Genomic DNA, 13,102 nt, shown 5'->3' with positions numbered 1-13,102 from the left:
GGTGGAGCACATGGAGTATCGGGATGAGATGGGCGTCCACAATCTCGACATGTGAGGCTAGAAGTACAGCGAGAGGACATGTGACCGAACTTCCAGCACTTAAAGCACCACATCGGGGGAGGGATATAGGGTTTGACGTCACATCGGTAGACCATCACCTTGACCTTCTCTGGTAATGTATCACCTTCGAAGGCCAAGATGAAGGCACCGGTAGCTACCTGATTGTCCCTCGGACCCCGATGAACGCGCCGGACAAAATGTACACCTCGGCGTTCTAAATTTGTGCGCAGCTCGTCATAATGCAGGTCCCGATGGAAAATAATACCCTGGACCATATTTAAACTCTTATGTGGGGTGATGGTAACGTTAACATCCCCCAACTTGTCACAAGCAAGTAACCTGCGTGACTGGGCAGAGGATGCCGTTTTTATCAAAACTGACCCAGAGCGCATTTTGGACAAGCCCTCCACCTCCCCAAACTTGTCCTCTAAATGCTCTACAAAGAACTGAGGCTTCACGGATAGAAACGAGTCACCATCAGCTCTGGTACAGACGAGATACCTGGGCGAATACACGTCACTGTCATTCATTGCCTTTCGTTCCTCCCATGGTATTGCCAGGAATGGGAACGATTTGGGGTCATAAACGTTAGCTTTAAAATGAGCCCTCGAACGCTTAGAGACTGCTGGTGGCTGGCCACCAGCGAGAGATGATGTATCACGCTTCATTGCGGGTCATCCGCCCTGATGCCACCTACTCCGACCAAGGGCCCTCCCCACGGGCGCCATCCAGTCGCAGCAATAGCCACCTGGCAGGATGGCCATTGCCGGGAGTCATGATGCCCCAGGGAGTTGGGCATCTACTCCTTGGCATACATGGGGAGTTAACGGCACAGGCATCAGTAGAGCGATCCCTGTGTTGTCAGGGGGCTACAACCAACAGGGTACATGGCGGCCCCACCACAACGGACTGGCTACTGTGCTGGATCTTAGGTGCAAAAATGTCCAAGGTCGTCGTCGCAGTTGAAAGCAACACTGCATAGTGCAGCGTGGTAATCGCACCCAGGGACGTATCCTCGCCCAAGAGATGGAAAACGAGCGGGACACCATTGCAACGACGAAAAAGCCGGCTAAAGGTCTCAATGCACGAAGGATACAGTGTACCATGTAAGGCGCCCTTCCCCAATTGGCTCGCTCTTCGGAATAATTTAGAAAGATGGAGGTCAAACCCGAGAGGGGACCATCACATAAGGCTGAAACATTTGAGACTCCTTTTAGTCGCCTCTTACAACAGGCAGGAATACCGCGGGCCTATTCTAACCCCCGAACCCGCAGGGGGTGCCAACGGTTTGTTTCCCGTGGAGAGGAAAATAATCTAAAAAAAAGCCCATGCGCATGCCACAAGTCCTGTGCTACCCATGTAGCAGCTTCCTGTATGTAGTGCACTTCTGATCTATCGAGGGGCGTCCTACAACCTTCCACCCCATAGAGTAGGTCGAGGAATCTACAACCATTTTCGCCACAGAGCCGATGTAGCCTCTGGTTTAGATTCTCCACTCAACTCCAAACCAGAGGACCCTGGTCCATCCTGGGTACGATGCTGCAGACCGTCAGCTCGGCTTCCACTCCTCGACAGATGGAGGCTGCCTTCGCCAATTTAGCCAGCCGTCGAAAGGACCCAAGGATTTCCTCGGAACCCCGATGACAGACATCGTTGGTCCCGACATGTGCAACAATCTGCAGCTGGCTGCACCCCGCACGCTCTATAGCCGCCAGGAGAGCCTCTTCAACATCCCGGACAAGGCTCCCTGGCAAGCACACCGAGTGAACGTTCGACTTCTTCCCCACCCTAGCTGCTATGTTCCTGAGGGGCTCCATGACCCGCCCAACATTGGAGCTCCCAATAACTAACAAACCCCTATGCAGTTGGAATCAGTCAACTCATTCCAGTAACCTGGACGTAACAATTTATATAGTGATATGAAATGGAACAATCACATCGACAGTAGTATGCAAAGCAGATGGCAGACAGTGATTCACTGATAGAATACTACACAAATGCACTGTCTACAAAGGAGCCTGCATTCTAGGATATTGATGAAGTGTGGAACCTGTACGAAACAGGATTAACAGGGGATAGTGAAAAGATGCCACGAAAGAGCATGAATGGTGATGTTTCAGCCATAGGAGAGTGTCAAAAGGATGCTGAAGAAACTGGACCCAGGCACTTGGAAGACTGACACAAACCATTCCACGAAGGGCTACTTAGAAACTTTCTGGCACCAGCTTTAAGTGATGACTCTTGGAATATATTACAACCCTCTAATTATTCGCCTGAAGCGATCGCTAAGACAAGATTAGACCAATTACAGCATGCACCGAGGCATTTAAGCAACCATTCTTTCCATATATTAATGGAACAGGAAACAGCCTTAAATAACTGGTACAACACGATGTACCAGCTACAGTGCAGTTCACAGTGGTTTTTAGAGTGTAGATTTGGATGTAGAATAGTCACACTCTGTTTGGTCACATCAAATTGGTGAATTTCAGTGGTGCTGCCAGTAGCGGAGAAAACTGGCACTAGATGGAATAAACTCATTCATATCAAAGTGCTGCGATATTTCTGCATGTGTCACAACTACTTCCGTATAAGCACAACACAAGGGCACTGTGGCAAGGAATCGGCATTGCCTTCATTTCACCTCTCCTCTCTCTTGTCAGTCCTAATGTGGGGCATGGCAAGACTCCTACCATTCCTGAACTTGTGCAAGCTTCACAACACATGTAAATACAATTTAAAGCCATATTTTAGGTGCACAAAGAAAACTGATAGCTCGGTGTTTGTATTTTGTAAAGCAGTGAACATAGCTGCACAATGCAATGAAGAAATCTACTGCTTTTATCAGTGATGCAATCTACATGGCAACTATTAGTCAACATTACATAACTATTAGGCTGGGGTCATTCCATATCAAATCACCCAATAAAAAATAAATTTTACACCCACCTCCTTAGATTTTCATGAAATTTGGCTCAAATGGTTCTACTACCATACTGACAACACCTGCAATTTTTTTTTTTTTGCTGTATCTCTCATAGTTTTTTTTATAAATTTTTAAAGTTTTTATGTTTTGCGTTTTCCGAACCTTCGGAAATGGTAAATTTAATTTGTATTCAAAACTTTAAAATTGCTTATCTTAAAAACTCTTTTAGATAACATCATGAATTTTTGCAGCAAGTTTATTTATTATACATATTTGAAGATAAAAATGATACTATTAAAATATATTAATATTTTCTATGAAAAAAACATATATATATGTAATTTCTTTTTTTTTAACGGATGTTTTGTTTTATAAGAATTGCAATATCTAGAGTCTCAGACCTGATAGAGTGCTCAAATTTGTTTTAATTTACTCTTAAACATATAGGCTACTTGATAAAACAAAAATAATGATGGCTTTTTAACATGTTTATTAATTATAGTAGATTACATTACAATTATGTACAAAGATAGTGTACTTACGACACTTACGTATAACCCAACTGATTGCTTGAAACATTGAATTTTTTGAGTAATTTTGTCTTTTTAATAAACATTAATGCTGATTCAAACTATTTTTCCACTTCATCCAAGAGCTTTCAGTTCTTTTGATACAGTCTTTTTTGAAGTAATACATTCTTCCAGTGCCGCTTAATTGAGGTGCATCTGCTACACAGACTACGTGCTCCAAAGGCACTATGCAAGAATCTTCTCTTTCAGGCCAATAAAATGATGCAGCTGGTCCTGAAGGATGTAGAAACAGAATTTCTGCATCTTCTTCATCATTGAATATTGTTTTTACCAGTCCAAAGTACCAGTTACCATCATAATTTGCAGCCACATAGCTATTTATGGATGGTTCAACACGAACCCAATCAGAAGAAGAATGGAAAGAAAAGACTAAGGAGGGTTTTACACTATCTGCAGTCCTTCTAATTTCAAGGTTGTTTGTTGGAAGTGGTTTGAAGTTATGAAATCTTCCTGTTCCGGGAATGGTTCGGGTTGCTGAAAAACATTTTTCTAGTTTTAACCGTAGCAAATCAGCTTCTTTTTTGTCATTAAAGTGAAAATGAATGTTTTCAATATTTTTTTCACAAAACTTGTACACATCGATTGCTGTCATTATTTGTTCTTCATCTGAAAGCTGTAGACTGGCTTTCCTTAAAATTCTTTTAATAGTTCCTCCTAGGCCATCACAAATGACTTCCCATGACTTGTTGCAAAAAAAGAATGTTGGGCCTTCAAATTAAAGTCTCTCAAGTGTTCAGTCAAATTTTTAAAACTGTTTCTATTTTTGTACTGCCCAGCACAACCATCTGTAAAGTAGTGAACTGAGTCAATGTCAGTATGATGTAATGACAGCCACTTTGTAATTCCTTTTTGTACAAAAATAACAAAACCAGTGTCATGTTCTTGGTCATCACTAATAAAACAGTGGTTGGAAACAAAAACATTATTTTCCTCATTTCTTAGAAAAACTCCAACTGGGTGTAGAGTACAACCACCTCTATTCCAGTGGTAACTTTGGATCTCATTTTGTACAACAAAGGAATAATTTTCACTGAAATCCATCACAATAATTGCTGTTTTGGGTGGTGGGTCTTCTTTCAATCTTTTAAAGGCTGCTGATTGGGATTTTGCTATAAACGAGTGCGGGGTGAGCTTTTCCAATGACCTAACCAATAAAGAAATGTAGTCTTCAACACTGATGAACTGTTTGATCATTTCTGCCCTGTCTGTGTTAACCCACTGACTGATTACAATTTCTTCTTCTAAATCATAATCTTCACTTAGTTTTTCAGTTAAGTACTCAGGTAGTGCAGTATTTGCAGGACAGCTGTCGCAATGATATAGCATGCAGTTTTGGTTTTCAGTGTTGCACACAAGCATCTGAATTAGGTCTTTATAAGATTCTTCAACTTTCACAGCATCCAGTAATAGTTTAACATTCTGGTGGATACTGCAAACACATACAGTGTGTGTGCCTGCAGCACCAGCAAGGATACACCATTTAGGTCTCAAGAAACAAAATTTTGAAAATCCTACTTCTACATCGGGATTCTCCCATTTGAAAGAATAATAGAGTTCTCTCAAGTTACACAAAATGAGTCTTTTTTGCATGTACACATTTTTTTGAACACTTACTTTGTCTTTTGTTCCAGGTAGCACTCTGGAACTTTCATCCTTTACATAAAAATCTGTTACAAGTCTTACTGTATTTTCAGAAAGAGTTTTACCTTTTTTTGGACCAGGAGTTTCCAAAATACCCTTTTCAGATTTTAGCTTTCTAGCTTGTCGCACCATGTACTCATTTACATTAAATTCTTTCATCACTTCATTTCGACTCTGGAGCCAAGGTCAGAATCTGGATTTTTCTAGACCTCCCAACAGATGAAATCTTCTCTTTCACAAGAGAAATCATTACATCAAAATCCTTTGCTTTCTCAACCACACTTGTATCTTCTTTGTCATTATCAGAACTTGGTGCATCATATTTTAATGCTTTTGAAACCACCTTTTTTGCAGTCTTTTTCAATACTGCTAACCTTCCTTTTAAAATAAGACTCTTTACTTTGTTCTGACAAGCCATGAAGCTTTATCGGTGTTACACCTAAATTATCAAGAGCAATGTTTGTTTGTACGAGGGATTCATTTCTGGATTCCAATGATTCTAATTCAACCATGACTTCATCATCTGTTTCACTTTCATTGACTTCAACTCTTAATTTTTCCTCACAAAAGTTACGGCATGTTGAGCCAAAGCTTTTGTCCAGGTTTTATGCTAATATTTTTTGTCAGTAATTGTTTAGAAAGATCCAAGCCTACACTTCTCAACGATTTTTTGATGGGCTTTTTGTGTTTTTTTAGTGGGTCTACACATGTTGTTTGATACTTTTCAAAAACATTTAAAAAGTAGTAGCTGTGGTGTGAACATATATTCTTAAATTCACACGGATTAATTCCAGATCGTAAGTGGATCAAATCTTTTTCTTCCTCACTCAATTTAGATACCGGTTGTAACTTTTTTGAAGGTGTGTAGGTTGTTTGGAAACAGTCAGATTTTTTAAATAACCCTACGCTACAGGTTTGAATATCTGACATACTGATTTCACTTTTGGTCTGATTACCGTTCTGGTTACTTTTATAGGATATTGGAAAAGAATCTCTGTAAACTAAGTAACAGAACTTACTGAATGTTCAAATAAACTTAATAAAATACTATCCAAGCACTATTTAACACTGTAATAATTTTTTACTTCAAAAAACAGAAGTAACAAAACAAACTCCAAGTGTACATTGTTACTCCAAGAAGACAAAAACTTATTTTCGGTGTCTAAGTCACTTGGTACTTTTTATTTTTAAAATATAATTAATATTATTTTAAAAATTAGATAACTATTAAACAGGTTAAAAAGCCAACATAATTTTTCTTTTATCTAATAGCCTATACAATTAAGAGTATTTTAAAACAAATTTGAGCTTTCTATCGGGTCTGAGACTCTAGATATTGCAGTTTTTGTGAAACTAAACATCCGTTAGCTAAAAAAAAACTTGTAAATTTTTCTTCATTTGGAAGATTTTAATATATCTTTATGGTAATTTTTTTAAAACATTTAGTTATAATACACAAACTTATTCCAAAATTTCATACTGATATCTTGAGTATTCTTTAATATACAAATTGTTTTAGTTGTGAGGACACGTTTAAGTTACGATTTCCGACTGCAGAAACAACGCCAAATCTAAAAACTTTAAAAATTTATATAAAAAAAAGCTATAAGAGATAGAGCAAAAAATTTTAAAAGTGCTTTCAGGATGATAAAAGAAGTAATTGTACCAAGTTTCATCAAAATCTGCCATGGTTGGTGTCAAGGCCTGGGTGACTTGACATGAAATGACCCACTGACAACAACATCAAATAATCAAAAGTATCTCAAAATCCACAGGAATGTGGGGGATTTTGATTCTAGTTCTTTCTGTTATTAATGCAACTAAACACACTAAATATTTGAAAACATCAGACTACAATCTGAAAATATTTCTCCAACGAAGACAAATATAATTATGGAATGGACACTGTATAACAAAAACCGATTAGTGTCAGGACAAACACATTGGCTTCAGCAATTCTCAACCAGATTATTGCCTCTCAATCTAACCTAGATCCTGGGCTACACCACAAGTGTAATTTGCAATATAGGTAGTCAATCAGGTCCCTACTGCCCACTATTGGCCTTCCAGTTTCCTTGATGGGCGGTAAGCAGTAGTGGGTTTTAATAAATTTTTCATTAGGTTTTCTTAAAATTTTGGTACAGCATTTGGCAGCTATCTTTTGTTACATGCTTTAACTTTCTGTAACTCTGCTTTTTACAGTTTATAAAGAAAAGTCACTTTCCTAATTGCCTAAATCATTACTGTGGAACCAGTGGTAGGGTATAAAATTTTATTACTAACAGAGATACAAATGAGGGTGGCAGTAAAATGGTTGAAAACCCTGATTTGTCTTAAAAAAAAAAATGCAAACTGTGACATCACCAGTCAAAGGAGATTGGTGATACTACCAATTTCACTACAACCACACTACTGCCTACAAGGTAGCTTGCTTTCTTTCACTTGCACCTGTGGCTTCATATAAATGTATGTAACAACTTCTTACCTACAGTCACAAATAACAACTTACTTCAAAGCACCCAATCCAGTCCCTCGATCCTATGAAATGTGTAGGTTTGTCCTCTATGCCAACAAGGACACTCTGTATTTCTCGAATATGTGGTACTGGTGGTGGTGAGCCATTTCCTTTCAGACTTTCCTTCACCCAGGAGCATAATGTCTGGAGAGTTCTGTATCCACAGCCCCAACCCTACAAAAACCATTAAACACAGATAATAAACACTCAGTAAGTTTGCAGAGATAAATTATAGCATGATTTGAATGTTTACAGTGAGAATTGATTTTCAACATCCGTTGAACCTGTCAACAAATGTAATTCATTCTTCAATAAATATGGTCAGTTACTTAGTTACTAAGGCCATAAACATGACATTTCGCCTCTGTATTTTGTAAACAAAAGTGCGTCTCAGTACATAGGCCTACTGCATGCTTCATGGCACATGAAATTCTTGGTTTAACAATTATAAGCAGTCCATCACATAAGCCATCTAGGAACAACGCTTTGAACATTTAAGGTGGTGTAACAATTTCTTAATAAACTACAAATGCATATCTGTTTTAGCAAGAATTATGTACGAAGTGGCTTCTGATATTTTTCATGGAGAATATACAGTACATATATTTTCAAGGATGGGGGAGTGGTCATTACCACACTCGACCCACTATTTACAGCTTATGTGATTTCCAGAATACACATTACTACGAAAGCGCAGGACCCAGTTATCGTTATTAAACCATACTTAATTTTTTTTTCCTTAAAATGTTCAGAACTTCACATACCTAACCGTTTTCAGGGCTGTGTGTGTGTGTGTGTTTTTACTGTGTTTAGTTTGTCTATTACAAGCACTGTCTGCCACCACGCATAAATATTGTACCTTATCTGAAAATCCGTCACATCCGTAATGGTAATAGTCGTATGTTCCTTTAACATAATTGATGGTCCCACAATCTGTAACATTTTTCAAACCCACGTGTACATCACTAAGCAGACGGTCGCGATAGTCTTTCGGGGGCATCTTCCTAGATAAGACACTTGACATCCATTAATGGGCGTTAACTATATTCTGTCCTTCAAATTGATTCATGTTCAGGTTCACAGAACATCAAATCGTAAGCGGTGGTACTTTCATTTGTTGCCTTCAGCGCCAGCAGCGCCCCAAGCGGCCGGTAGATTGAACTGTGAGTTCGGCGCGATCGTGAAAGCGAATAGTGATTGTTTATTTTGATTTCTACAATGGTTTTTTTTACCATCGGGAGCGTTTGTAGCGCAATAAATTGCAGCAGCAATACGAAGAAGACATCACAGCTGCCTTTTTTAGGTTTCCTAAGGATCCTGAGAGGTATACACCATCATGTTACTAAACTGTATCGTCAGGATACACTTGCAAACCGTATGTGTATAAATGATGAATGTTTCATTTTTGGAGCAAAAAATGGCTAGGTTATAGCAGTCGAGAAGACCTCATGAAGAACGACCCGGTTTAACTGTATAATAATATTAGGTTTTGTTCGCTACATTTCGAACAAAAGCAGTTCATGAACGCAGACAATAACAAACTCGTATGGAATGCAGTACCCACACTGTTTGACATTCCAAATAAGCCAACTGACGATGAAGAGGAAACTGCCACAAGGATTCGACAGTCAATATAAAGCTGTAAAACAGTCCTATGACACAGAAGCAGCCAGTTAAACTCTCCATGTATTAGTGCCAGATTCGTGAGAATCATCAACACAGACCTGCTTTGACGATGAAGTAGTTAATCAGTGCAGCTGTTCGTGTCTTACAAAAGCGTGTGAAGTGTCAGAATGTGCAGATAGCTAGACATCGAGCGAAACTATTGTGGGACAAGGAAAGTGCCTACAGACAGATTGTTTGAAAATTATTCAAATATTTGGTTTTTCGTGAAATGTAATGTAATCAGCTCATTATAATGTTTTCAGCATATTTCTCCCACTATTTGGCAGTTGCTTGTCCCACTTAGAATAATATAAAGATGAAGGTCGTACTTGTGGCAACAGGCGACAATGACAAACACAGTAGGCCTACAGAACGATAAACGAGCTGTTCATCGCTGTTGCATGTAGAGGTACATGTCTGAGCTTCTTACATGTGAATCTGTGTGTTTATATTCTTTTGATATCAACGTGGTAAGCTGCAATTCTGTCCAATGTCACAAGTGTTTCTTCACGAATGTGTTGTAGCTTGCCACTCTATTCATGGTTTTTGTCCATACTTGAGCTTATTTTAGAATCTTTTTTAGGGAAATACGGAAGCGTCCGATCCCGCCCGTCTGCTTTGACCCATGACGTCACAAATATGGCGGAAACGACCAAAAACGACAATTCCAATATGGCGGATATAAACACGTTGCATACATATCATAAAGACGAAAATACATAGAAAAACAACACACACACAGGTTTCACAAAAAGCCTAATGACTCTAACGGGACAAGCGTGGGAAATTGGGGGTTTTTGGTTGGGGAGAAACTAAATATAAACAAATTTAGCCACCCACCACCATACAAAACCAAGTAAGACGACGAAAAAAATCGACATCACAAAACTCACCAAATACCACAAAACACGTTCTTATCTGGAATCGGACACTTCCCTTGACCTATATAGATCTACAGTAGCACCCGATCCCATACATTGGGATCGAACACTTCCCTTGACCTATATAGCTCAACAGCATCTCCCGATCCCATTCGCCAATACAAAAATCAAAATACACCGCAAAACATAGCGAACAAACACTTCCCTTAACCTACATATATCTACAGCAGCTCCCGATCCCATAAATTGGGATCGAACACTTCCCTTGACCTATATAGCTCAACAGCATCTACCGATCCCATCCCCCAATACACAAATCAAAATACACCGCAAAACATTGCGAACAAACACTTTCCTTAAGCTACATATATCTACAGCAGCTTCCGATCCCATAAATTGGGATCGAACACTTCCCTTGACCTATATAGCTCAACAGCAACTCCCAATCCCATAACTTATGATCAACCACTACCGTTGACCTACGTAACTCAAAAACATTTCCCAATACGAATACCAATACCAACATTCACAGCCACAAATTTCATTGAAACACTTCCCTATACCCCAATACACAACACATACGCCAAAAACAAAAAAAAGGGAACTTACCAAAAGAAAGTTCCAGCCCCACAAACTAGATTGGCCACCACAATCTCACACACACACACACACACAAACCAATGAAAAAATACTGAACCAAAAGAAAAACCCAACCTACCCACACCTCAACCCCCTCCCCCCCCACCCCCACAAACCCAAAATAAAAAACCCACAAACAAAAACCAAATACAAAATAAAAAACATCTCAATCACACACTACAACTCAACAAAAACTTCAACGAAATAGATCCTCCACAACTGAAACAAAAAACACACACACTCCCCTCCCCCCCACCTTAACAAACACTATACAACAAAATAAACCACCCACCCCACCCTGAGCAACAGCCACCCACCCAGCCCCCCCTAACTAACCACTTTCGGCCTATACATTTTACCCACAGGCCTTAAAAAACCACGAACAATACAATAGCCTTCTGGGACACTCTTCCGCCAACAGTACTCATCTAAATGAGACTGAAGGTTGGAAGAGCGCCTCTTCCCCCTCCCAATAACTGACTTAACTGCCCCCCACATCCCCTCTATTGTATTAGTAGAAGCCCCTGTATCATAATTCTTAAACTCTTAACTATGGTTCACTACTAAATGATTAAATCCCCTCTCACCCAACCCCCTATAAGAAGAAAAAGCATCAGAAACTATTGTGGACCCCGGCTCTATATATTCCTCAATTAACCCCACTAATTCAGCCTTCAACCTCCCTTCCACAACCCTAAAAACACATTCGGAACCCCCATCCCCCGGAACAACAGCCCCCCCCCCCCCACACCCAAAGACCAGCCACAGACTTCCCCCTCCCACACTTCCTTTTCCCAAACTGTGACTCGTCCACCTCCACAACCACCCCATGCCCCCCCAACTTACCCCTGTACTTAATAAATTCCGAACACCCTTCACGACAAAAGGAATACCAATCTAAAACAGTCCTCTCACTCACACCAGTCTCATGCGCACAAAAACTCTGTGGGGACCTATAACAAAAATAATATGTAACAAGCACAATCTCACACATGCCCAATCTAGACTTCTCGAACCAGGTACCGCGCTGTATAGAACGCCATATGTCATCTTTGCGACAGCGCCACATGTAACCGTCCCTGGTCCGAGAGGCCGGAACTTTAACCAATTTCATTGGTTCGCGGCACACACCGCACTTCACGACTTCGGCAATTAAGCCAAATAGCTGAAGAAATTTGATCAGATCTAAAGCTGTCTCCCCCATCATAGCCCTCAACCGAGCACTATTAATCCGGTCTTTCATATCCATTCCTGAACAAAAAACCACAACCGAACACACTTAATAACAAACTCACCCGACATACAGCAATCATCATTACATTAACCATCACACAAAACCGTTAACTCACTGATACAAATTCCGCTTCAAAAAGGCGCACGCAGCACTCACCACTACGCAACAGCAAACTGAGCCCAACACACCAAACAAACGAAAACCATGAACATACCACCAGAGGGCACAACAAACAACAACACGACGTCTACAAACACGCCACACTCACAAACCAAACTCCGCGCCGTAATGACGTCACACACCACAACACCCTTACGTCACGGGTCAAAGCCAACGCGTGAGATCGGATGTTTCTGCTGACCCATTTTTAGAAACATATATGCCTTCTGATACTACACAAACTCTTGGAGGCAAGAAACTAACTCGAATAATTCGGAAATTACGTAGGAAATGGATGTAAACAAACATTATGCTTACGACGTGTCTGACGTTCACCTTATCTGCCGCTTGGAGCGCTAGTGTCGCTCCATCTGTCAAACGGCAACAACTTTTACAGCAGTGAGTGTCGCGACTGTTATGTTAAACTGTGGGTATACCTCGATGTCTTTATCATAGAGCAAATATCTCTGGAGTGAGAATTGCGTTCTGCGCATGTTGTCAACATTTAACCAGGATTGTCACGTGTTTTCGGGACTTCGCTGTGCGTGTGTGCTTTCTGCAGCGTTAGAAGTTTATAATATCAAGAGTTTTTGTTTTTTTTCACCGTTTGTTGATAGTGTAATAGCGAGGGTGAATTACTATTGTTGCTACGGATGCGAAGAAAAATATGTGAAAGGAGGGATAGTAACTTTTCATGGGTGCATACCATGTAGCTCTAATTATAGTTATCATATTACTAAGAGACACTGTGTATGTTTAAAAATTTCGAGACGCCTTATAATTAGGGCTTGA

The 13,102-nt window shown here is 40.1% G+C and overlaps 1 protein-coding gene across 2 annotated transcripts in view; it reads right to left on the bottom strand.

The window, feature by feature from the left end:
• Window positions 1-8,849, bottom strand: part of LOC126262690 (ufm1-specific protease 1) — a 71,488-nt gene extending 62,639 nt beyond the window's left edge. For both annotated transcript variants that reach the window (XM_049959466.1, XM_049959467.1), the window contains exons 1-2: window positions 8,592-8,849; window positions 7,727-7,906 (exon numbers count right to left, since the gene is read on the bottom strand). In XM_049959466.1, coding sequence (XP_049815423.1) covers window positions 7,727-7,906; window positions 8,592-8,756 — 345 coding nt within the window. In that variant the 5' untranslated portion in view covers window positions 8,757-8,849. The remainder of the gene's footprint in view (window positions 1-7,726; window positions 7,907-8,591) is intronic.
• Between the last annotated feature and the right edge of the window lie 4,253 nt (window positions 8,850-13,102).

This window comes from Schistocerca nitens, chromosome 6, assembly GCF_023898315.1.
Source record: "Schistocerca nitens isolate TAMUIC-IGC-003100 chromosome 6, iqSchNite1.1, whole genome shotgun sequence".
NCBI classification, from domain to species: domain Eukaryota; kingdom Metazoa; phylum Arthropoda; class Insecta; order Orthoptera; family Acrididae; genus Schistocerca; species Schistocerca nitens.
The sequence above is the reverse complement of the archived record's forward strand: the minus strand, read 5'-3'. Positions and strand labels throughout refer to the sequence as shown.